General features: G+C 37.4%; 1 protein-coding gene across 1 annotated transcript in view; it reads left to right on the forward strand.

Moving 5' to 3' along the window:
* Positions 1-27,517, forward strand: part of MIGA1 (mitoguardin 1) — a 93,586-nt gene that overhangs the window by 26,583 nt on the left and 39,486 nt on the right. Inside the window, exons 4-6 of the mRNA XM_044914056.1 lie at positions 272-398; positions 2,125-2,258; positions 3,220-3,343. Coding sequence (XP_044769991.1) covers positions 272-398; positions 2,125-2,258; positions 3,220-3,343 — 385 coding nt within the window. The remainder of the gene's footprint in view (positions 1-271; positions 399-2,124; positions 2,259-3,219; positions 3,344-27,517) is intronic.

The following is a 27,517-nucleotide window of genomic DNA, read 5'->3' on the forward strand; positions in this document are numbered from 1 at the left end:
TAAACTATAAAAATAACTGCTTGATTTTTTCTGGAAATAACTGATTTTTGTTTGAAATACTCTTTGTGTATTTTTGAGCAAACAAAGGCTCAAAATACTTAGGGTCTTATGACTCCTAACTGAATATAATCAGATTTATTTCTTCAGGTAGGAATTACATGGGTTGTTTTACCAGGAATAGGATTTATATAAATAACTTAAAAATATAAAAGATGGCAAAATACTGTCACAAAAGAGATTTTGAAGTAACTTTTGTCAATCTTAATTTTAGGTCCAGAGTGTAAATTCTTGTCATAGCTGTGCTTGCGGCAATTCTAACTCCTGGGACAAAGCAGATGAAGATGATATTAAACTTGTTAATATTCCTGTGACCACTCCTGAGAACTTATACTTGATGGGTAGGAATAACATAAAAAAGTTTTAAGATACTATACTCACATTTAATGTGTAACTAAAGAATGATGAATTATTTTAAGGAAAGCAACATAATTTTAAAATGTTCTTATATCTGTTGAATCTAGTGTACATAACAAAACCTATTATATTAGTTTCTGGAGGATGTTCTAACAAATTACCACAAACTTGGTCATTTAAACAGCAGAAATATATTCTCTCAGAGTTTTGGAGGCCAGAAGACCAAAATCATCACTGGGCTGGAAGCAAGGTATTATTAGAGCTATGCTTCCTCTGGAGGCTTAGGGGAATATCTGTTACTTACCCTTCTGAGCTTCTGATGGCTTCTGGCTTGTGGCCATGTGACTCCAATCTCTACCTTGCATCATCACCTCCTCTCTGTGTACCAAATCTCCCTCTGCTTCTTACTGGGACAGTTGTGATTGGATTTAGGGTCCACCAAATAATCTAGAATAATCTCCCCATGTTAAATTCCTTAATTTAATCACATCTGCAAAGACCCCATTTCTTTTTAAGGTAATATTTACAGGTTCCAGAGACTAGGACCTGACATCTTTGGGTGGCCATTATTCAATCTGCTACACTCATCTAACCTGATTCGTTGATTCTTTTTTTTTTTCTTTTTAAAGATTTACTTACTTATTTTAGAGAGAGAGAAAGCAGTGGGAGGGGTAGAGGGAGAGGGAGAAAGAACCTCAAACAGACTCTGCACTAAGTGCAGAGCCTGATGCAGGACTTGATCTCATGACCCTGAGGTCATGACCTGAGCCAAAACCAAAAGTCAGATGCCTAACTGACTGAGTCACCCAGGCACCTCTATTTATTTTTATTTTAAGTAGGTTCCATGCCCAACCTGGGGTTTGAACTCATGGCCCTGAGATCAAGAGTTGCATGCTTTACCAACTGAGCCAACCAGTCACCCCCAAATCAAGTAGCTTTTAAAAATCTTTTTCTTTTATATGTCTAGAAAAATTGAAGTTTTGAAATATTTTCGTTTTGTTTGAAATACATAATTATTTTGGTAAGACTTTTTTTTTACTTGGAGAAAAAGAAGCACATATTCACCTTTCTTTCCCCCCATAAAAGCCGTCTAGCTGAGGGGATTTGGAATTTCTACTTGGACTGTAACTCTTGATGGGTTTTCCAACAGTCTTGTAGATTTTTAACTGACTGAACAATTTATCCATCCAAATCAACAAGTTGGTATCATGTAGTTTAAGAAACCTTTTGTTGGTAAAAAAGATGGAAAAACTTTATTCTATGGGGCGCCTGGGTGGCTCAGTCGGTTAAGCATCTGCCTTTGGCTTAGGTCATGATCCCAGCATCCTGGAATCGAGCTCCACATCGGGCTCCCTGCTCAGCGGGAAGCCTGCTTCTCACTGCCACGCCCCCCCCCCCCAGCTTGTGTTCCTGCTCTTGCTGTCTCTCTCTCTGTCAAATAAATAAGTAAAATCTTAAAAAAAAAAACAAAAAAAACCATATTGGTTATTTCTCTCTGATTTTTGGTTGACTGGAACTATAGACCTAGAATATATTGGGAAATTATAATTCTGTTATGAAATGAGGTGAACATAAAATTATTCTTTAGTGCCAAAATTATAGTCAGACTGTGCCATTGTTGATAACTATATGAGAAAGACTCCAGCCCATAATAATTTTCTTTTGGCATTGGTTTTTCTTACTTACAACTGTTCTGTTCTTAATTCATAGGTATGGAATTGTTTGAAGAGGCGTTGCGTCGATGGGAGCAAGCTCTCACCTTTCGAAATAGACAGGCTGAGGATGAAGCCTGTAGTTCCATTAAATTGGGTGCAGGAGACGCCATTGCTGAAGAAAGTGTAGATGTAAGATTTATCTGAGAATGGCCTTTATAATATTGGAAGAGTTGAACAATGTTTAATGTTGATTCAGTGTACTTGCTTTTGTGGCATTTAATACAACTGTTTCTTTTCTTTTTTTTTTTGTCTCCCTTGGGATTATGTGGGTGTATGTCTTATTGGGCTTTTTCTGTTCCGTGAATTATTAAATCCCATATTTGCAATTCATAATCAAGTTCCCTGATTTTCCAAGAATATGTAGAATTAAGCTAATATGATTTTTTTTTAAGATTTTATTTATTTATTTGACAGAGAGGGAGATAGCGAGAGAGGGAACACAAGCAGGGGGAGTGTGAGCAGGAGAAGCAGTCTTCCCGCTGAGCAGGGAGCCCGATGCGGGGCTCGATCCCAGGACCCTGGGATCATGACCTGAGCCGAAGGCAGACGCTTAATGACTGAGCCACCCAGGCACTCCAAGCTAATATGATTTCTAAAAGGATTTTTAAAAGTCTGTTTTATATTTTATGTTTAATTAAGTGCCATTATATTCATAAAAGTCACATAGAGTTTGAACTGGACTGGTACTTACTGATCATCTTGGCTAGTGATTCTCAAATTTGAGCATGCATCAGAATCATCTGAAAGGCTTGTTAAAACAGACTTGGGTTTCTAATTCAGTGGCTGGGGTAGGCCCTGAGAATTTGTGTTTCTAGCAACTTCCCGGATGATACTGATGCTGCTGGTCAGGGATCTTACTTTGAGAACACCTGATCGGGGCCCACCCTTAAATTTACAGATAGAGAAGCTGAATCCCTAAGAACTGAGGTGACCTGGCCAAAGGCCCAGCTAGAACCCAGTGCTGTCACCACCCAACAGTCGTTGCGCATCATCCCACACTTTCTCTGCCTTTCATTTAAGAGTGAAAGGTATTGAGGATTTTAGTGTTCGAATCTAATATTTGCTGTGTGTACTTTTTCTCTCCTTGTAGGATATTATTAGTACTGAATTTATCCATAAACTTGAAGCTCTGCTGCAAAGAGCATATCGTCTCCAAGAGGAGTTTGAAGCTACCCTGGGGGCATCTGATTCTAATTCCCTTGTTAATGATATCGGTAAGATGGTATTTTATATGTTTTTTATGAAATGTGTGAAAATTTTCTTTTATATTCTTGGAATCATTTGCTTAAGGGTATTAATATGATTACATATTTTTTAGAAAATAGTAAGAGAAAAAGGTTCTATCATATTTACTGTTTTTTTTCTTTCAGTTTTATTTTTCTAGAGTGAACTGAATGCCCTTAAGATTTAATGTCAAATGCTTACCATAGATAGGATTGGGACTTTGTTTTAAAATTATATTCTAAGGGAAGGAATCCCAGTCCAAGTGTTGGAGAGAGGAAGAAAATAAACAATAATATAAAAATGGGACAGAGACACATCTCAAAAATATGCATGTAGTTCATGGCATACATTTAAAATATTTTAAGTAATTCTATTTCTTGACCCCATTTTAACTTCAGGCTAGATTTTCATATCAGCCCTCAGGACATGCATTATTATATACCATTTTATTTTATATTTTCAAGAGAAAAGAACTTAGGAAAAGACTTCTTAAGTGACGTCTTCAAAGGGATGAATGATTAAAATTGCTTCCTTGAATTCTGTAAATGTTCCAAAGAATGAAGACAAAATTACATTGCATCTCTTTTTGGTAGAAATACGTATTTTTTAGGTTTGAGGGGAATTGTTATTTACGTAAAAGATTTCATTTGTATTAGAATTAAGAATTACTGTGTAGGGGTGCCTGGCTGGCTCAGTTCGAGGAGCGTGTGACTCTTTAGGGTCATGAGTTCGAGCCCCCTGTTGGGTATAGAGATTACTAAAAAAAAAACTTAAAAGAATTATTGTCTATATGTCATAGTGTTATATGAAGCCTCTTTGTATTATTTTGCTCTTTCCTTTTTCATACTGTATTGTCAACAAAATTATTCATTAGGCTTGAGTATTTTTTAATAGTTTCTCTGTTCTTATCATAGATGGCATAATGTTTTGACATGTGGAGGTTACAGGGCAGAAAAAAAGTAGACAGTATTCATGTCAACAAATAGAATTTTTCAAAGCCTTGTTTTTATATTTATAGTTTTTTCTACACAGTTTCTTTTGTAACTTGCTATAATGACATTTAGAAAGGACAGAGAGAAGGAATTTTAAAAGAATTCAAGTGTAACAATGGAATGGAACAACTGGAAAAAGATAGGAAAGTAGTTAAGTGGCAAGGAAAACCACAGAGAAAAAGGAGTAGGAAAAAATTATAAGTATAAGGAGGGGAGAGGAAAAGGGCCCCAAGGCTTAATGTCTAATTCTAGGAATGGAGGCTTTGCCCTCACTGTTCTAATTGTCTGCCTACAATTTCTTTCCAGCCTCATGGTAAGGATCATGTAGGTGTGTAGTTCTTGTATTTGTTACTCTTGTAATGTGCATCTCAGATTTGACTCTGTTTAGCATGCCCAAAGTTTCTTTTTTCCACTGACCATGGAGGTTGGCAAAGTCCATCTCTGATTTTTTTTTTAGGTTATCAGGTTATAAAGATTTCTTAGGTGCTGCCCCAAAAGGTCTGCTTTGGGTTCACATTGTTCTGGACAAGAAGTCCCCTAGGCAGATGGCTTAATTTCTAGAGCCTTCAGGTTGTTTCTGAGTAAATTGTTAATTTGGAACTCTAAATGGATAGGATTTCTACAGTGGAACCCATAATCAATCCATAAATTTGGTTAGCTTAGGTTTGGAATAAATTCCCAACCCAACCCATGTCTTAACCTGGGCTGTCACTGCCTTCTAAGCTGACTGGCTTTTTCCTGCAATGCCTTGGCCTGTTATTGCCCTGAGGATTCCAGTTGACATGAAGCTGTTATATTTTGTTCCTTCTTGGGAGTTCTTTGGAAATTGTTCTCTTTTTGAAAGTTTCCATTTTTGAACTTCTGGACTGAAACAACTCAATCTGTGGTCAGGATTCTGGTAGGAGAGTACCTCTGTTATATCTGTTGGTTGATACTGATCAAAATTGCTTAGAAGTAAATTAGCTCTCCTCATTCTCTAAATCCAAATTCATTTTACACATTTAATTTATATTACTGGGAGGCAACTTATGGCTAATAGTCATAAGTAAAGATGTTAATAAATAACTTCAGAGGTTCAGGAGTGAATTTAAACCAAGTATTGATCTTATTTCAGTGAATACTTCACTGTTTCGGAATTTATTTTGTCTTATTTGATGAAATTATATATTTTTTTCTTTTAAGAATTTGATAGGTTTTCAAGGTTAGAAGATTCCTCAGCAGTCATCTAATTTATCTCCTTTTCCCTCTGTCCTGTACTTAATAACTAACACCTGCCATTGCTTGCATGTTACCATGTGCGGGGCCCTTTGCTGAGCACTTACATACATTGTAGTTTCTTCTTTCCCTGAGGTACTACACTGAGTGAAAATTATCTCACTTAATCTTCACAACTACTTAATATAAATATAGTTATCATCCTCATTTTTTAGATGGGGAAAGAGGAAAGGAGATGGTAACTTCCCTAGAGTTGCATGGCTATTAAATGACAGAACCCATATTTGGACCCAGGCAGGCTAACTTCAGAGTTCATATTCCGAACCACCACACTAGATTCCCTTACTACTTTATAAGACAGATACCTTCCTTGAATGGGATGGTTGACTGTGAACTCTGTGATTAGAGTATGCCTACTGGCAAAGTTCCCTTTAGGAGATGTAATCGTGGAGCAGGCAGCCTGGAAACCCCACAGCTGCTAAAGAAAGGAAACATTTCTTGTGGTAGTAATTTATTTATTTATTTATTTATTTATATTTTTTAAAGATTTTATTTATTTATTTGAGAGAGAGAATGAGCATGAGCAGGGGGAGGAGCAGAGGGAAAGGGAGAAGCAGACTCCCTGCTAAGCAGGGAGCCTGACTAGGGGGCTCGATCCCAGGACCGTGAGATCATGACCCGAGCCGAAGGCAGACGCTTAACCGACTGGGCCACCCAGGCGCCCCAGTATTTATTTATTAAAAAGATTTTATTTATTGGGGTGCCTGGGTGGCTCAGTCGTTAAGCGTCTGCCTTCGGCTCGGGTCATGATCCCAGGGTCCTGGGATCGAGCCCCGCGTCGGGCTCCCTGCTCTGCGGGAAGCCTGCTTCTCCCTCTCCTGCTTCTCCCTCTCCCACTCCTCCTGCTTGTGTTCCCTCTCTCACTGTGTCTCTCTCTGTCAAATAAATAAATAAAAATCTTAAAAAAAAAAAAAAAGATTTTATTTATTTATTTATTTATTTGAGAGAGAGAGAGAGGGAGGGCGTGCAGGTGCATGAATGGGATGGGGGAAGGGCAGAGGGGAAGGGAGAGGAAGAGAAAAGAATCCCAAGCAGACTCCATGCTGAGTGAAGAGCCCAACATGGGGCTTGATCTCATGACCCTGAGATCATGGCCTGAGCTGAAACCAAGAGTTGGACACTTAACTGAGCCATTTGGGCGTCCCTGTGGTGGTATTTATTTAATGTGGATCTTCCTTTCCTTAAAAAATTTTTCCTTCTTCCCTATGTGTGTGAGGATCTGAGATTAACTCTTGCATCTTTCTTCCTCTCTCAGGCCCCCTAGGCACTCTAGACATATTCACTCATTTTGTAGAAGGAAGTTATCAAGGTTTAATCCAAGGACAAAAGAAGAGAGCTACTATTCTTACCTGAGGGAAATAGTGCCAGCTGAATTTAAAGTTTCTATTTATTTATTTAGTAATCTCTACATCCAGTGTGGGTCTCGACTTCATGACCCTGAGATCAAGAGTTGCATGCTCTTCCAACTGAGCTAGCCAGGGGCCCCAGTAGCAGCTGAATTTAGTGTAGTATTTTAATGATTACTCTAATGGATTACCCTTTGGCCTGTATCTCCATAATAACCGAAAGCAGAGAGTCCAGATTCACACTAACTGGGTTCAAATCCTGGCTTCAGCATTTATGAGCTGTGTGATTATATAACTTGTCTAAACTTCAGCCTCCTTATCTGAGGAATGGGCATATAATACCTATTTTCAAAATAATTATGAGGATTAAATGAAATAATACATATAAAGTGCTAGGTACAGGGTAACAGTGTTTATTGGGTTGGAATTTGGAACTTCTCTGGGACACTCAGGAAGGCTGTGGGTTTTTTGATGTTCTTATTTTACCTTAGTGTCCTATATTTGCTAATTTCGAGGTATTCTTTAAAATTTCTTGGGTGCCTGGCAGGTTCAGTTGGTAGGATGTGTGACTCTTGATCTCAAGGTTGTGAGTTCAGGTGCCATGTTGGGTGTGGAGATTACTTAAAAATAAAATCTTTAAAAAAATAAAAAAATAAAATATAATTTCTTGTCCACTGATAACATCTTCCTGCTGTGCAGTGATGCTATAATTTTTTCCATTAATTTTTTTTTTTTTTTTAAGATTTTATTTATTTGAGAGACAGAGAGCATGAGAGGGAGGAGGGTCAGAGGGAGAAGCAGACTCCCTGCTGAGCAGGGAGCCCGATATGGGACTCGATCCCGGAACTCCAGGATCATGACCTGAGCCGAAGGCAGTCGCTTAACCAACTGAGCCACCCAGGCGCCCCTCCATTAATTTTTTTCTGTCATTTTTTTAAAGATTTTATTTATTTATTTGACAGAGAGAGAGAGAGAACACAAGTAGGCAGAGTGGCAGGCTGAGGGAGAGGGAGAAGCAGGCTGTCCACCGAGCAGGGAGCCCGATGTGGGGCTTGATCCCAGGACCCTAGGATCATGACCTGAGCCGAAGGCAGCTGTTTAACTGACTGAGCCACCCCGGTGCTCCTTTTCTGTCATTTTCAGTGGGCCTTTGGGAAGAAGGAGAAGTAAATGCCTATGCTCTACTATCTTGAAGTAGAAATTCTGGACATTACAATCAGAGCCCAAGGACTACATTAGCTTTCAAACATTGCTAATGTTGAGCTTATAGTTACTAAAACTTGTAAGTTCTTTGTTATTGTTAGATTTGTTGTTAAGCTATATATTCCCTCATTTATTCTTGTGCAGTTGTTTTGGACCCAAGTTTTAGATATTATATTTATTATTCTTACTAAATTGTTACTTCTGAGTCATCATTCCGAATTGTTAAGATCATTTAGATTTTGATTTGATATCCCTTTCATCTATCAGTTTCTAGTTTGGTCAGTTTGGTCTAGTTGGTCATCAGTGCTCTCATCGAAGCCATTAACACAAAATATTTAAAGGAAAGCTTGTTACCTTCTACTCACGACACTTCTGACGCCAAGTGTATGTTTCCCATATGAAGCAATTCTCCAGTTCTCTTTAGACATCAACTGGATGTCCTACAGTTTAATTCAGTTATGACACTAACTTTCCAGAGTTTACACAGACCCCACAGATGAAGGGCTCTGCCTCACAAGACTGCCCTCTACTCACATGCCAATTACAAGTCCAGGTTCCCCAGACTTCAGACCAACCATCAGTAAATCAGGAGTTCTGCAGTTCCCTCCTTAAGTTTGACAGTTTGCTAGAACAGCTCACAGAACTTAGGGAAACACTTTACTTACTATCACCAGTTTATTATAAAAGGTACTAACTCAGGAACAAATGGAAGAGATGCATAGGACAAGGTATGGGGAATAGGCCTAGGGCTTTTATGCCCTCTCCAGGTGCACAAGCCTCCCAATACTTTTTTTTTTTTTTAAAGATTTTATTTATTTATTTGACAGAGAGAGACACAGCGAGAGAGGGAACACAAGCAGGGGGAGTGGGAGAGGGAGAAGCAGGCTTCCCGCGGAGCAGGGAGCTCAATGCGGGGCTCGATCCCAGGACCCTGGGATCACGACCTGAGCCACCCAGGTGCCCCAAGCCTCTCAATACTTTGATGTGTTCTCTAACCTGGCAGCTCTCTGAACCCTAGTTTAGGGTTTTTATGGAGACTCCCATTATGGAGGCATGATTGATTAAATCATTGGCCATTGCTGATTAATGTGATCCTCAGCTCTTTTCCCCTCAGGGATTGGGTTTGGAGCTGAAAATTCCAGCCTTCTAGTTGTATGGTTGGTCCCTTAGCAACCATCCCCCACCTCCAGAAGTCACTCATTAGCATAAATTCTGGTATGGTTGTGATAGGAGATTATTATGAATAACAAAGATGCTCCCCTCACCCCCATCACTTAGGAGATCCTAAGAGTTTTAGGAGCTCTTTGTCAGGAATTGGGATTGAATATATGTTATCATGTCACAATATCACATCTTAAAGTGGGCAAAGCCAGAGTCAGGGATCTGAGGTATGATACTTTCAAGTTGCCTTATGTCACTAAGAATTATCAAGACACTTTGTTGTTCAACCAGCAATAAATTCAACTGATTCTGCTTTCACATTTTTTCATCTTGATCACAAAAAGATCATGGAATACTTATTTATATATCATGCCAAAATGAGTATGTATTTATACACTTAACCATTAATTTAGGAAAATGTAAATTTTTTTTTTTTTAAAGAGACTAATATGGGGACGCCTGGGTGGCTCAGTCGGTTAAGCATCCGATTTTGGCTTAGGTCATGATCTCAGGGTTGTGAATTGAGCCTGCTTAAGATTCTCTCTCTCCCTCTCCCTGTACCCCTCCTCCTACTCCCCCTCTAAAAAAAAAAAGGCTAATATCAATGCACATTTTTTGGGAAATATTGCTGATACTGAGCTATTTTGTAGGCGACTGTTTGCCATTAAGTCTTTTTTTTTTAAGATTTTTATTTATTTATTTGAGAGAGAGAATGAGAGAGAGAGAGCATGAGAGGGGGAGAGGGTCAGAGGGAGAAGCAGACTCCCTGCTGAGCAGGGAGCCCAATGTGGGACTCAGTCCCAGGACTCTAGGATCATGACCTGAGCCGAAGGCAGTCGCCTAACCAACTGAGCCACCCCAGTGCCCCTTCTATTTTTTTTTTAATGATTTTATTTATTTATTTGAGAGAGAGAGGCCATTAAGTCTTTTTTTTTTTTTTAAGATTTTATTTATTTATTCATGAGAGACAGAGAGAGAGAGGCAGAGGGAGAAGCAGGCTCCCAAGGAGCAGGGACCCCGATGCGGGACTCGATCCCAGGACGCTGGGATCATGACCTGAGCCGAAGGCAGACGCTTAACCATCTGAGCCACCCAGGCGCCCCCATTAAGTCTTTATAGCTGGTTTTATACTCGCTTGTAAATCATCTTAGTTTTAGAAGTCACATGTGTCAGGTTTTATTAACTACATAGAACCTCAGCAAAACTTATGTCACTAATTTGGAGTTCAAAATATAAACAGGGACTCTATTTAATTTTACATCTGCACTGTCTATAGTAGTCTGCCAAGTTAACACTGTAGACAAGATTACGAGGAGGACAGTTTAAATCCTCCTCAGCACGATTCTTTCAGTATGTTTAGCGTTTCTCTTTTTAGATAACAGTGTTAATTAAAAGTGAATTAAATCTATTCTCTTTTTTAAAGATAGCAGATCCAAAAACTTTTGAGTTGTTGGTATTATGAATTATTTGGTTACTTTAGGTAGGTGAAGTTAATAACGATTGAAAAAATACATAGTATGATTCTAGCATTGGATTATGATAATGGTTGCACAACTCTATACAGTTACTAAAACTCATTGAATTGTACATTTATTTATCTATTTAAAGATTTTATTTGAGAGAGAGAGAGCACAAGCAGGGGGAGGGGCAGAGGGACAAGCAGACTCTCCACTGAGTGTAGAGCCTGATCCCAGGACCCTGAGATTATGATCTGAGCCAAAGTCAGATGCTTCATTGACTGATCCAGCCAGGAACCCCTGAATTTTACATTTAGAAAGGGGGAGATTTATGGTATGTAGATTATACATCAGTAAAGCTATTAAAAATACGGTATGGTTGGGTGCCTGGGTGGTTCAGTCGGTTAAGCGTCTGCCTTCGGCTCAGGTCGTGATCCCAGCGTCCTGGGATCTGTGACTGGAGCCGGAGGCAGATGCTTAACTGACTGAGCCACCCAGGCGCCCCTTTTTTAAGCTAATTTTAAGTAAGTTTTCATGAATTTGAATTAGTTCAAAACATCACTTTATACTAAAAATTTTAAATAATGCAAATCCCAAAAACTTTTTAAAAATTCAGGAATCCCTTAGTTTCAAAGCTTTGGGCCTGGTGAATTATAAACTGTTTGCTGTAGGTGGTGTCACTTCAGCTGGTAACTAGAAATACTAAGTATCCTTTATAAATGTCCTATGAACCATACTAACGTTTATCGGCACAGAAACTTCTGCAAGTGATTTTAGTGATTCTGCTATTATTTTTACTTCTGTTGTTAAATTTAGAGCCTTTTTTATATTTTGTAATATTGTTGTCCAAGTGGTCATTAAATTTTAAAAGCACTGAAAAGGTCAAATAACTGCTGATATTCTTGCTGTTAATTTAGTACTGAGCATGCTAGAAATATTGGCACTAGCAGAATTAAAGCAAGAGCACTTTTATTTTAAAAATTAAAAACTTCTGGCAACCTGGCTAAAATCACAACCATTGAGGCACCTGGGTGGCTCAGTCGGTTAAGCAGCCGACTCTTGGTTTCAGCTCAGGTTGTGATCTCGGGGTCCTGGGTTGAGCCCTGCATCGGGCTTTGTGCTCAGCCTGGAATCTGCTTGAAATTCTCTCTCCCTCTCCCTTTGCCCCTCCCCCTGCTCTTTCTCTCTTTAAATAAATAAATAAGATCTTAAAAAAAAATAAAGTTACAACCACTAATGTACTCCTAAGCCAAGCTATCATCTGTGTTAAAATAGGAAATACTTTTGATATTTGGAAAGGGATAGCGTTACAAAAAACTTCCTACAAATACTACAAATGTTTTAAAAGCATTCTTAAAAAATGTTTTTATTATAGTCATTTACTGTGCTTTAAAACTATGCTTGAAAAAAGAAATACAGCACAGTAGTTGTGATCTACTTCAACTCCTCTTTATATTTCTTCCTATAGGAAAATAACTTTGAATTAGGCAGGGTTTTAAGGCATGAATTCCTTGCATAAAATGTAACCACTCTTTATTCTCTAATTCATCCTTTGCAATGTTCCATACTGGTATTTCCTTAACCATTCTGAATTAGTAAATCATTATTGGATGTACAGTTGACCCTTGAACAACACAGGTTTGAACTGCTCAGGTCCACTTATACATAGATCTTTTTTGATAAATATGGTGTAGTACTTAAATGTATTTTCTCTTATGATTTTAACATTTTCTTTTCTCTAGGTTATTTTATTATAAAAATACAGTATAAAATACATATACAAAATATTTATTAATCAACAGTTTAATTGACAGGGTTCTGGTCAACGATAGCCTATTAAGTTTTGGGGGAGTCAAAAGTTATATTCAGATTTTCAACTGCATGGGGGTTGGCACCCCTAACATTCATATTGTTTAAGGGTCAGCTGTATTTCTATATTTGCTCTTACACATCAAAATTTTGCTTGGGGCTTAAATGATAATTATTTGTTCTATTACTCCTACTATAAAATGAAATGAAGATTTGAATTCTCTAATAATAAAAAAAAATGTTTAACTTATTGAGACTGTTCAGTGTTAAATGCAAGATATTGAAATCACTAGAGGGCAGCACATTATATCTACATATTAAAAGCCTATGACTCACAAATGCCATTCTGTGTTACTCCTAGCACTGGAAGTTAAATTTAGGTCACTACATTTTTTTTTTTCTGGCATGTTTTGTATACACCTGCTACTGTAACTGAGAGTGAGAGCATGGATATGATGCACAGACTTGAAATAACATTAGTGTAAATTTCCACTAGTGTTTAAGTTCTTCCAGCTAACAGCATCTGTAAGCGTTATGTTTATATGTAGTTTTTCAGAGAATTGTTAAATTACAATTGTTAAATTATAATTTAGTTATTGTAATTTTTGAAGGTTCAAACCAAAAAAATCCAATATGATTTCAATTATAGACAGTATAGCTTAATGATTAAGAACATAGGCTCTGGAGGCGACTGCCTTCGGCTCAGGTCATGATCCTGGAGTCCTGGGATCGAGTCCCACATTGGGCTCCTGGCTCAGTGGGGAGCCTGCTTCTCCCTCTGACCCTATCCCCTCTCGTGCTGTTTCTCTCTCTCTCTCTCAAATAAATAAATAAATAAAATCTTTAAAAAAAAAAAAAGAACATAGGCTCTGGAGGTAAACAAACATGGGTTCAGGTCCCAGCTCTAGGACTCTTAGTAGCTAAGAAACCTAAGCAAGCCTTAACCTTTCTTAGACTCAGCTTCTTCATAAGTAAGATGGAGGACTATATTAGGATCAACTTCATAGAATTGTGAAGATTAAGTGAGATAACTATATCATTTTATTTATTTTTATTTGATTTTTTTCCTTTAAGTTTTTATTTAAATTCCAGTTAACATGCAGTGTAATATTAGTTTCAGGTGTAGAATTTAGTGATTCATCACAATACCCAGTGCTCATCACAAGTGCCCTCCTTAATACCCATCACCCATTTAACCTATTCCCTGCCCACCTCCCCTCCATCGACCCTCAGTTTGTTCTCTATAGTTAAGAGTCTGTTTTCGGGTTTGCCTCTCTTAACATGTATCATTTTAGTATAGGCACATGGTAAACACTTGTTATCTCTTCATATTATAGTCTAGCATTTTTATGAGGCCTGTTTTGTTTTTTTTTAAGATTATATTTATTTATTTGATAGGGAGTGAGAGAGAGCACGAGCGAGGTGAAGGGCAGAGGGAGAAGCAGACTCCCTGCCGATTGGGCAGCCCAAGGTGGGGCTTGATCCTGGGACTCTGGGATCATGACCTGAGCAAAGGCAGATGCTCAACCGCTCAACTGACTGAGCCACCGAGACGCCCCATGAGGCCTGTTCTAAGATTATTTTAAAGTTGCATGGTTACAGGTAGATTGGTGTCACATGTTCATAACTTGTTTTACAGTGATATTGTTCAATCATATTCTCCAGACAACATTCATTGTTTCTGGGAATTAATTTGATTTTTCTCATGTTAAAGTGGTAACTTAAATTAAGGTATTTAAGTCATGTTTAAAGTAATTTGTTTGAGGCACCTGGGTGACTCAGTCGGTTAAGCATCTGCCTTTGGCTCAGGTCATGATCCCAGGGTCCTGGGATCGAGTCCTGCATCAGGCTCCTTGCTCAGTGGGGAATCTGCTTCTCCCTCTCCCTCAGCCCCTCCCCCTTGCTCATGCATGCACTCTCTCTCACAAATACATAAATAAAATCTAAAAAAAATAAAGCTGTTTGTTTGAGGGGCATCTGGCTGGCTCAGTTGGAAGAGCATGCGACTGTTGATCTCAGGATTGTAGCTCGAGCCCCACCTTGAGTGTAGATTACTAAAAATAAATAAACTTAAAAAAATAATTTATTTGAGAAAGAAGATACTCTTTATAAATATACTTTTTCTTTGTGTTAGAAAAGAAAATGTCATCCTGGAGGACAAGTACTTTGCAAAAGTATTTATTCTAGATATAGCTAAAATTACTGGCTTTCTTTGATTCATGATCTTGACATATGCATAGGAGAAAAACAAAAAACAATAATGGATATACTTTTTGTTAGCATGTATAATTATTTAGCAAATTCTCTTGATTCTGCCTCCATAATATAGTTCTCATTCATTCTCTTTTCTCTGCACCCTCATTAAATTTTGCCTGGATTTAATAATCTCCTAATTAGGTTCCTTCTTCTGGTCGCTCTCCCATCGGTACATGTTTCTAGAATTATCTTCTTGGTGCAGAGCTCCCATCTCTCTCCCATATACTCCAGCCAAACTGAACAGAGTCTCTTCCAGAAATGAAATTCTTCTCTAAGATTTTAGTCATATAATCAACTTCAGGTTTTTAGTAAATTTTCTTGTTTTTCTTTTTGCATTCTTTTTCTGATACTCTTCCTTTGCATAATTCAACATGCTCCGAAGCATTTTTTTTTCTGCCTATAGGATACCACTCTGTTCAAAACTACTTCTTTTGTGCATCCTTCTCTGCTTTTTCAGCCGGAGGAAACCTCTCATACCTTTCTCTGTTCCGTAATAATATTTGTTGTCTTAGTGATACTCTGTCTCTCTGATTTCTGAATAAACTGAGAACACAAAAAGAGCCTGATATTGATTAAACAATAGTTTTAACTTTATTTGGAACTTTTTTCACTAATGTCTGGATTGGAAAATGTGGTAAGGCTTCCTACACTGTCCTGCCTTACCCTCAAAAAAATTCTCTGGAGAAAAGCTGAGAATGCAGAGAAAATGCCTAGCACACTTAGCCAGTTGCATAGGGATTCCCTGCCTGCCCTGTAATCTCTGCAAACACTCTGTCCAGCTCAGGAGAGTGCGATCCAGCACCAAAGTGATGGGTTTGCAGACCTAGACCTTTCTCTAAAAGACTTGAGAGAGAACAAACACTAGTGTACACCAAGAGCCATGCAGTGAACAATGACTTTATCCCATTTCCTTCTGTTTAATGGCATTCAGGTTCTCAACATTAGCTAAGTTACTCTTCCTATGGGGAGGAGCAAATAACAAGGTGAAGGGAATAACTTAACGTGTTAATCCAGTATAGCTTCTTCCTGGAAGAAGATGGGAGTGGAAGTCGCATATGAAATATGAAACTGTGGGAGGTTTAATGGTTTTCTCTGTGGAATTGGTTGCTTTTGACAGTAAATTACAATTTTTAAAAAATATTTTATTCATTTATTTGTCAGAGAGAGAGAGAGCACACAAGCAGGGGGAGCGGCAGGCAGAGGGAGAGGGAGAAGCAGGCTCCCCACTGAGCAGGGAGCCTGATGCGGGACTCGATCCCAGGACTTGGGATCATGACCTGAGCCGAAGGCAGACGCTTAACTGACTGAGCCACCTAGGTGTTCCAATTACAGTTATTTATGTTACATATCCAGTCTCTTATATTAGACCATAAACTCCTTGTGGGCAGATGGAATAGTTAATTCTCTTCTTTTCAGTGCCTGATACTGTGGCTTCACTGTGGTATAGATACTCAGTGGTCTGAGGGTCTTAACAAAATGTTTATCAGAATTACCTCTGTAGCTTTTCAACAACATGGATTCCTAGGCTTTGCTCCAGATCTATTGAATTTGAAACTTTGGGGTTTGGATTGTGAAATACATTGGTTTTTCATAGTTCAGTAGATGATTCTCATGTGCATTTATGTTTAAGACGTCTTTCAAGTGATATATAAATGATAAACTTATCATTAATTTTAGTTTTACCACATTTATCAATCTTTCCTTTATGGTTTGTACTTTTTGTGTATTGTTTAGAAGATATAAAGAGAATTGTTTTGTATTTTCTTTGGCAAGTTTGAAAGTTTTTATTTTTGTTTTAATTTTAATATACAGTGTTATATTGGTTTTAGGTGTACAATGTAGTGATTTAGCAATTCTGTACATGACTCAGTGGTCATCATGATAAGTGTACTCTTTATCCCCTTTCCCTGTTTCACCCATCCCTCCACCCACCTACCCTCTGGTAACTGTCAGTTCTCTGTAGTTAAGAGTCAGCTTTTTGGTTTGTCTCTTTTTTGTTTATATGTTTCTTAAATTCCAACATGAGTGAAATTGTATGTATTTGTCTCTCTCTGACTGACTTATTTAGCATTATACCCTCTAGATTCACCCATGTTGTTGCAAATGGCAAGATTTCTCTTTTTTATGGTTGAGTATATTTCACTGTGTATATATATACCACATCTTCTTTATCCATTTATCTGTCAATGGACAGTTGGCCTGCTTCCATAATTTGGCTATTGTAAATAATGCTGCACTAAATATAGGGGTGCATATATCTTTTCAAATTAGTGTTTTCATATTCTTTGGGTAAATACTCAGTAGTGGAATTACTGAATCATGGGGCAGTTCTATTTTTAATTTTTTGAGGAGCCTCCATACTGTTTCCCACAGTGGCTGCACCAGTTTGCATTCCCACCAACAGAGCACGAGGGTTCCTTTTTTCCCTTTTTTGCCAACACTTGTTGTTTTTTGTGTTTTTGATTTTAACCATTTTGGAAGATGTGAGGTGGTATCTTATTTTGGTTTTGATTTGCATTTCCTTGATGATGAGTGATGTTGAGCATCTTTTCATGTGTGTGTTGGCCATCTGGATGTCTTCTTTGGAGAAATGTCTGTTCATATCTTCTACCCATCTTTAATTGGATCATCTGTCTTTTGGTGTTGAGTTGTATAAGTTCTTTATATATTTGGATAGTACCCCTTTATTGGATATGTCATTTGCAAATATCTTCTCCCCCTCAATCGGTTGTTTTTGGTTTTGCTGGTTGTTCTCTTTGTGGTGCAGAGACTTTTTATTTTGATGTAGTCCCAATAGCTTATTTTTGCTTTTGTTTCCCTTGCCTCAGGAGGCATATCTAGAAAAATGTTGCTATGGCTTATGTCAGACAATTTACTGTGTTCTCTTCTGGGGTTTTTATGGTTTCAGGTCTCACATTTAGGTCCTTAACCCATTTGAGTTTATTTTTGTGTATGGTCTAAGAAAGTGGTCCAGTTTTATTCTTTTGCATATAGCTGTCCACTTTTCTGAACACCATTTGTTGAAGAGACTTTTTTCCGTTGGATAGTCTTTCCTGCTTTGTCAAAGATTAATTGGCCATATAATTGTGGATTTTCTATTCTGTTCTCTTCTGTTCTATGTGTCTGTTTTTGTGCCAGCACCATACTGTTTTGACTACTATAGCTTTGTTGTAAATTCTCTTGTCTTTGGTGTGGTCTTTTCTCTATGTTTAGCTATGGAGAGTCTGTTCTGCCAGTGTTCGGTCGTTTTCTGGGTTATTTACATTGATGTGGGTGTTATCTAGGGGTATTTGTGGAACAAGGTAAACCTAGGATCCTTCTATTCCACAATCTACTCCAGAAGTTCTCTGAAGTTTTGTTTTTTATATTTAGGTGTTTAGTCTGCCAGGAGCTGATTTTTTAAACCTATATTATTACTGTTTTTTTAACATTTGAATAAATTGTTGCCTCAGCACCATTCAATGCATAATATATCTTTTTCTTAATGATTTGAAATGCCCCTGTCCTACGTCAAGTTGTCTTATGTGTTGTGTGTCTTTTGTGGACTGTTTGTTCTATTAGTCTGTCTGTCCCTACTTGGTTTCACAGTGTCTTCTTTACTGTAGCTTTATTTAGTTTTATTATGAGTCTTGACACCTGGCAGGGTGAGTCCATTCACTGTGTTCTTTTTTAAGAATTGCTTTGCTATTCTTAGCCCTTCGCTTTTCTATGTGAAGTTTAGGACACCTTGTCAAGTTTCATGAAAACCTCTCTTGGGATTTTGATTATTACATTGCATTTATAGGTTAGCTTGTGGGAGAATTAATCTTCATAACATTAATGTTTCCATCTAGAAACATGGTATGGCTCTTCATTTCTTTAAGTCTTTTATGTTTTTCATAACTTTTTATAATTTCTTTCATAAAGGTCTTACATATTTTCATTCCTAGAGCCCTTATAGTTTAGTTATCATTGTACATGTTATATTTTTAAAATTTACATTTACTGATTTTTTTCTTGTCATTATCTAAAATGTTCCTGATATTTGTATTTGAATATTATCAACAACCCTTCTGAACTCTTATTATTTTTGCCACCAATAACTTGTTATAATTTCTTTTGGAATTTTTATCTGGAATACATACCTGTGGATGATAACATGTTTATTTTTATTTCTTTCTTTTCAACACATATGCTTTCTTTTTCTTTTTCTCTTCTTCTTTTATGCACCCCCCCCCACACACACACACCACCCATCTTACTACTTTGGGTAGATTCTTACAGTTCTTTTTGCCTCTGAAGAGAGTTGTGTAGAAAGGACTATGAATTAGCTGTCCTGCCGCACAGAATCAAAGACTGTGTCCCTGTTGCTGTGGCTCCCCAGTAAGGTACAGAAGTGTTGATGGAAGGGACGCATGAAGACTGTGAAGGCAAATGATTGCTTAAAAATCAACTCGGTACTATTTATTTAACTTTACTCTTTGCCTTATATGTGATGGTATTCAGATGAAATAAGGACTAAAGTCCCTGTCTTCAGGTTGCCTCTGGTATGACTGGCCATTTAAGACTTATTTATATGAAGCAGTTAGAGAGCAATATATGCTCTCGATATTGAGCTATTTCATAAGACTCTGGCTAAACTCCTTCCACAAAGCATAAGATCCTTCTTTTAACTTTTCCTTCCCACCTCCATTCTTTTTTGTACTTCCCAACTGAAGTGCCATTGGCCTGTTTAAGAGCCTGAGATAAGAACTTGAAAGTAAACAGATGTGGTTTGGGACATGTGGTTATCTTTGGTTATCTGCTACTGTTTGTTTTTGCTGAAATATCTGAGTATGTTTTAAATTCATTTGGAAACGCATATACATATTATGAGTATCAGGTAAGAAGATATGTACAGTGCTTCATAACTACATTATTTTTCCTTTTAAGTAAATAATTTTTGTAAACTTTGAGGAGTGGCTGTAAATGGATGGTAGATTTACAAATGTTTGTTGTATTGGGGCACCTGGGTGGCTTAGTCGGTTGAGCATCCGAAACTTGGTTTCAGCTCAGGTCATGATCTCACAGGTTGTGGGATCAGCCCGCTGTCTGGCTCCGCGTTCAGGGCAGTCTGCTGGAGATTCTCTCCCTCTGTCCCTACCCCCATTTATGCACATGCTCTCTTGCTCTCTCTCTCTAAAATAAAGAAATCTTTAAAAAAAAAAATGTTTTTTGTACTATTTTGATTCAAAATACACATCTATGCTACATATATGATTTTTGTACATATCAAATATTGCACAATAAAAGTATATTTATCTTTCATTTTAAACAGGAATTTGTGTTATTATCTTAATTCTTTTGGGAAAAATTAGACTTTAGTTGTTCACAACAACTAGTGAGAGATTGGTAGAATATGGGAATATACCTAACATCAAGGAATGATTTATACTTTAGGAGACTTCTGTTATCATCATTATCATGCAGGGTATGCATTATTACATGGTTTGGTAGTTTATTTCAGTAACAGCACATTCAGGATTAAGATTATGCTTTACTCACTTTGCTTAGGCTATTAGGGCTGGACCAAATTGCTGAATTTAATACTAGTGTAAAAATAAACCTGATTAACAACAAATGAAGCTTGCTAGCAGTTTCTTGGGGACATGATTTAGTTGATATGCTTTTTTTTTTTTAAGATTTTATTTATTTGAAAGAGAGAGCACGAGTTGGGGAGGGTTGGAGGGAGAGGGAGAAGCAGACTCCCCACTGAGCAGGGAGCCTGATGTGGGGCTCTATCCCTGGCAAGATCATGACCTGAGCCAAAGTTAGACACTTAACCAACTGAGCCATCCAGGTGCCTCTAGGTGATAACAGTTTATGGAAATTCAGTTCAGGCTTGTTAATTACACTGTAATTAGAATTCTTCTAAAATTAATTGGGCTTCATAGTTTGTTTGCTTATGTTTTCTATAAAGAGTAATGTGTATTTGCAATAGCTGTATTAGCAGGCAAATCTGAAGCCATAAGTTTGATAAATATTGTTTTTTTGGCTGAGCAAAGAACTTTGAGATTCTTTCATACTGATGTGTAGGAACAAATTTAGCCCTTAAAAACAAACCAGGAATTTTTATAGTTTTGCAGTATTGCTTTGCATGTTTCAGATACTTGTTTCGGCCTCATTATAATCTGTTTTTTGAACAGAATGAACTCCTAGGATCTTAGGTCTCAAATATTTATTTAGCAAACATTTGATTGCCTAATATATGTCAGACATATTATAAGGCACTGGAGAAATAAGGATGAAATCTTCATCCTTGCTTTTAAGCAACACAGAGTGTATGTAGGCATTAGAAAATTATATAGCACGGTGGAGTAAATACTATAATAATGTGTTTAGAAAGTGCTACGAAAACACCAAAGAAAAGCATAGATTATTCATCTGGGGGCTGAAGGAAGTCTTCACAGATGTGACACTTGAAGAAAGATCATTTGAGAAAGGGGCGTTTCAAGCAGAGCAAACACCATGAATTAAGCCTGTTAGGTCTTGGGAATACAGAATATGTAGGAGACTGGTGAGAAGTGAATCGAGAATAGTGGGCAGGAGATAAATCATGAAAGTCCTTGTTTTGTACCTTTAGGCAAAAGGGAGCCACTGAGAATTATAAGTCATAATCAAATTTATGTGTTTGCGGGAGACTATGAAAGTGTTGACTGGTTAAGTTTAAATATTTTATTCATCTTTCTTTTTTTTTTTTTAAAGATTTTATTTATTTATTCATGAGAGACAGAGAGAGAGAGAGAAGCAGAGGCAGAGGGAGAAGCAGGCTCCCTGTGCAGGGAGCCTGATGCGGGACTCGATCCCAGGACCTTGTGATCATGACCCGAGCCAAAGGCATACGCCTAACCGACTGAGCCACCCAGGTGCCCCTTTATTCATCTTTCTTTCTGCTCTCTTATGTAGAGGATTTCACTGAGAGAGTGACACATCCTGTAAGGAAAAATTAGAGGTTTTCCACACTAGTACTGACTGCACAAATTCTCTGGCAGAGAATAGGAAAACTAAAGTGGGACCTCCTGACCACTAGAGAGACGTTATTCTTCTCTTGATAAGCGGCCAGAGAGAACATTTAGCAATATTGAAAGAGCTTGGCAGCAAGAGGAAATACCTCAATCTATGATCTTGAGTCAAATGTCAGACAACCCAGAGTTGACCCTCTAAGACCTTCTCCTTTTCCTTTCCTGCAGAATCACTGTGGTTGGAGGATAAACTCCCCGAGGGTTTATTTTTAGGGGGTGACATGAATTACAGGCTTCATTTGTATACTCAGACTTCTAAATATACAGGGTACAAATTGCAGAACATATAAGAAATTTGGATTAGTAATTTCCTCCTATGTTTTAAGGCTCATACTCTTAATTTCAAAAAGTGTTTAATAATACTATAGACTACTGTTAGTCAAAATAGGTTCAGAGCTGAAAGCAATGTAATGAAAATCGTTGGGGTGCCAGAAACAAGAAATTCCTGCTCCTTGCCTTTGCCTCTTTTGTATTTAAGTTACATCTTATCAGCTTGGATTTCTAAGTCCAGGACTTCACTAACACGAGACCTTTGTATGATTTAGAAAAAGGCCCATGTAGCCCCTTGGAAAGGGCACTTTTGTGATAAGAAAAAGGTTCACCTTCCTCCTAGAAGATGCAGGCCCAGGATATGGGCTGGATTTCTGCCCTGACTTGTCTCATTGGCCAGTGGCCTTGAGACAGAGTGACCAACTCTTGCTAGTGACCCTGTTAAAGCCTCTGTAACTGCAGACCTAACCTTAATTACTTTTTGTTCCACTTTGATAACTTTGGGTTATCCAGTCATTTCTTCTGCTAAAAAATGGTAGAAAACGCTGTTATTCCTTTTTCTTTCCTTCTATTATTCATTTTGCATTGGCAGCTGTATTTCCCAGTTAGGAATCACAGTTGTTATATTGGGCAGTCATGGCATATAAGAAATTTTGATAAATAGGGAATGCCAGGGGCGCCTGGGCGGCTCAGTCGTTAAGCATCTGCCTTCAGCTCAGGTCGTGATCCCGGGATCCTGGGATCAAGCCCGGCATCAGGCTCCCTGCTGGGTGGGGAAGCCTGCTTCTCCCTCTCCCACTCCCCCTGCTTGTGTTCCTTCTCTCGCTGTCTCTCTCTCTGTCAAATAAATAAAATCTTAAAAAAAAAAGGGAACACCAGAGACAACTGTTATGGAAATCTCTTCTGGGTAGATCAATAGTATCAGGTTGTTTTGTACATGTATTATTTCACATAGTCAAAACTGTAAGTCATAACACATCAAGAACTGATCAGTTTTTTCTCTTGTTTCAGTGGATTTCATTGTTACTCTTTTCAGTATTAAGGTACATTGAGGAAAAAATGAAGAAAGTATCATCTCCTGGCTCTCTTAGTTCTTTTACTTCCTAAAATTATGTTGGTTTAAATTTTTGTATTCAACTTTTTTTTTCCTCTGAAACTATACTATAGCATTTTAAAACAAATAAAAGTAAAAAGCTGTCCACAGTATAGCTGGGGCAGGTAGTCGAAGTCATATAAGATGGACAAAGAGCAGCATTAGTTTTCTAGATTTCTTAATTATTTTAGCAGACGATAGCAGACTGGAAAATAGCTTGTCTTGTCGGCAGCAGGAACTTTTCCACTTTTAATAAAACCGTAGAAAAGACAAGGTTCCAAATCATATTTAAGTTGCTAAAAATCATCTGGAGAATAGCTGTTGACATAGAAGTCAGATGACATTGAGACATTGGCAGCCTTCCCCTTCTTTCTGGTGTTATAAAATCCACAGTGGACAGCCTGGATTTTAAAAGAAGAGTGGCATCTTTGGAATCTCCACTAGAATCTGCTGAGATTAAAATAGACCTGATGGCTTCTTAAGCGACAGAAAATAGAATGTGCCTAGGGATGGCAAAAGTGAGACATGAAGAAAACCCATTTGGATTGGTTTAAAGAACTAGATCTAGGCCTGAAGTTCTAAGTTCCAAGGCTGAAATATCTTCTCGTTTTTTCTTTTTCTTTCTTTCTTTTTTTTTTTTTTAACTTTCAAGCAAATTCTGCTTTGAAAAAGACTTAAGTAATGTGTGAATTATGAGATTGTGAAAGAAGGAGCAGGGCTTGAATCCAGTCAGATTTTTGGCCTAAAATATATGACTGTTGAGTTAAAAGTAAACATTATACTTTCAGTATCCTTCCAAAGAAGAACATAGTTTATGTCTATGCATGAATGTTTTAAAAGTTCTGGGTGATTGAGATAGGTAAAGCAATGCTTTAAAAAGTTTTAGGTTTGGGGCGCCTGGCTGGCTCAGTTGGTAGAGCATGCTACTCTTAATCTCAGGGTTATGAGTTCAAGCCCCACGCTGGGCTTGCTAAAGAAAAAAGAGAGAGAGAAGAGAGCCACTGTCTGTTCAGAGTCAATGTGGTCACTTATAGTATTTTTTATATTTAATCCCCCAATTATGTGGAAAGTATTTTAGGTACTTCTAAGGTTAAAGGTTAGGCATTATGGGGCATAAGCTGCATATTTTAGGTTTACAAGAAATGGCAAGTTTAATTAATTTACAGGTGAGTATTGGAAAAACAAGAATTTTAACGGCTCTAAAAACAAGTAAAAGTAATATAATAAGCAAAATGATTCAGAGGAGATACAGGAGAGGCTTTTTAAAATAGGGATTTTCATGCCTTAGGGATGGCCACTTTATATAACAAGTTTTATTTAGTTTATTTCAACAAATATTGAAGTGTTTGAGAACTGTAGGAACCATCAGAAAAAAAAAATGAAGGAAAAAGAAAAAAGATGAGGAAGTCCATGAATAGTTGTTTCAGTCCAGCTGGACAGACAGGCTATATATATATATTCAGGCAATTGTTAAGTAAAAATTCAGATAGTGTAGGGGTGCCTGGGTGGTTCAGTTGGTTAAGTGTCCAACTCTTGATTTTGGCTCAGCTTGTGATCTCAGGGTCATGAGATCAAGCCTCATGTCAGGTTCTGCGCTGGCCGTGGAGCCTGCTTAAGATTTTCTCTCTCCCTCTGCCCCCCCCAAAACCCCTCATATGCTCCCACACTCTCCCTCTCTCTAAAAAAAAATTCAGGTAGTGTATTAAATGATACTTACCTTTTATGTAATAATGTGAATAGCTAATATTTATTGAAAACACTTACTTTACATGTATTAACTCATTTAATCCTTACACAACTCTATGAGGTAGATTTTATTCCCATTTTCCAAGTGAGGATACTGAGAAATGGAGAATATAAACTTACTCAAGGTTGTTATACAGCTAAGAAGCAGAATCCGAATTTGAATCCAAGCAATTTGGCTCCAGAACCCATAATTTTAACACTTTTGCTGCACTGCCTTATATAGAAGCAAAAAATTAGATAATTTTTGGAGGATACTTAATGGGTGATAGTACTTGAGTTGCATATTATAAAACAGCGTGTGTTTCTGGGTAGCATGGAGCAAGGGAGCAGAAGGAAAAATTTATGTGTTGGAGAAGATACAGAAGGAACCAAAGGCTTGAAAAGAATGCATATGGCAATAGTAATAGCAGTGAAAAATTATTTAGCACTTACTATGTACTAAGTACTATGCCTCCATGAATCTCATTTAATCCTTATGACAACTCTATGAAATCAGTGTCGTTATCCCTAGTGTACCTTGATAACAAGTAGCAAAGCTGGGATCAGAATTGGGATCCAAGTGCTACCTGGCTGACTCGAAAGCCCAAGCTTTTACCCATTGCATTATTACTAAGGCAAGTGAGAGTACAGTGAATAGTATAGTATATAATATAGTGTAAGTATAATAGTACTAGTATAGTATAATATATATAGTACATAATATAGTATAGTACCGAGTATACTATATGGCGTATAGCACACATTATATAATATATAGTATGGTAGTATATAATAAGAGGGTAGTATATAGTATAGTACAGTCACAGCTCAGGGGTCTTTTATTAATTAATAGAAAACAAGATTAGACAGTAGGCATACTGTCTAATTAGACATAATTTCTCTTCAGAAATTATGGAAGGCTTTGAAAACCAGATGAGGAGCCATTGAAGATTGTGATTGGAAAATGGCTTTTTTTGTTTTAGTTCCAATAAAACATTCCTGTGAATAATTAGACTATTCCTGCCTTACAGTTACACATATTAAGTGTAATAGCCTGTGAAAGCATTTAGCACTACTATTAGACACTCAAAAAATGTGAGTTGAATCTGAATCCTGTAAAGGACTTGTAAACTCTTTGCACTGAGATAAGATATGAGAAAGGAATGCTCTAACAGTACTGTCCAATAGAAATATAATGTGAGTGACAAATATAACTTTAAATTTTCCAGTAGGCACATGAAAAAGTTAAATGAAAGAGGTGAAATTAATTTTAATATTTTTTGAACCCAATTTATATTAATAAGATTTTATATTTTTGGTACAAAGCTTTCAAAGTCCATTGTGTGTTTTACACTTACAGCACATCTCAATTCTGACTAGCCACATTTCATGTGCTCAGTAGATATGTGTGGCTAGCACCTACTATGTGGGACACCACAACTCCATAGTTTCATAGCATGGAATCTGGTGTCATATGACCTGTTTTGAATCCTGCCATTCCATTTCTTAACTGTGTGAGTATGGACCATCACTTAACATTTCTGTACGTTAACTTCTTGATATATAAAATGAAAAAAAGAATAATAAATAAAGGATTATTGTGAGAATTATGAGATGATGTATGTAAAGCCTATTAACTTGGTTTCTGGCAAGTAGTAAGTGCAAAATAAATGTATATTGGTTTCATCACACTCTTATTGTTGTCATTAAATAGCAAGCATTGCTTAGTTTCCATGTCTTCTTCCTGCAAATAGTTGATTATTCGCACCAGAACATTCCCACTTAAAATTCTAAACCAATCATTAAATAGCAAAGAAATATTGATAAGCCAGGAGGAAAAAGGTTGTGAGTGGTATCTGTGTGGCATTTGAGTCTCCCACAACTACTTGTATTCCACTATGGGGTACAGATAAATTATTTTCAATTTGCTGTTATACTTAACAGACTCATCAGATCTTTTGACTTTTTGAACTTGGCATCATTATAGGTGCTTCCTGTATCCGGGAATAAAATTTATGTCTAATAATTTATAGCTTTACTGCCAACACTGAAATACTTCATTGTCTTTTCTGCTTTCAGCCATTTGGGGGCAAGATATAAAGATACATTGTTTTCTTTGCTTCTGTGTAAACCCTTAGAGGAAAGTGCACAAAACAAAAAAGCATAGTGATTTATCCCACTCTCTTGTGTAACTATCATGTAGATCAAAAAATAAAGCACTGCCACAGAGCCTGGGTGGCTCAGTGGGTTAAGCGTCTGACCTCGAGGTCCTGGGATCCAGCCCTGCATTGGGCTCCAGGGCTCCCTGCTCAGTGGAGAGTCTGCTTCTCCCTCTCCCTTTGCCCCTCCCCCTGTTCATGCTCTCTCTTTTTCTTTCATATAAATAAATAAAATCATATAGTATTTCATTGTTTGAATATACCCCAGTTTGTGTATTCTATGATAGATGGACAATTGTGGGGTTTTTTTTTTCTAGTTTGGAGTTGTTATAAGTAGTGTTGTTACCAACATTCTTTTGCATATATAACCATGTATTT

The sequence above is a fragment of the Neomonachus schauinslandi genome, chromosome 4 (genome assembly GCF_002201575.2).
Source record: "Neomonachus schauinslandi chromosome 4, ASM220157v2, whole genome shotgun sequence".
NCBI lineage: Eukaryota > Metazoa > Chordata > Mammalia > Carnivora > Phocidae > Neomonachus > Neomonachus schauinslandi.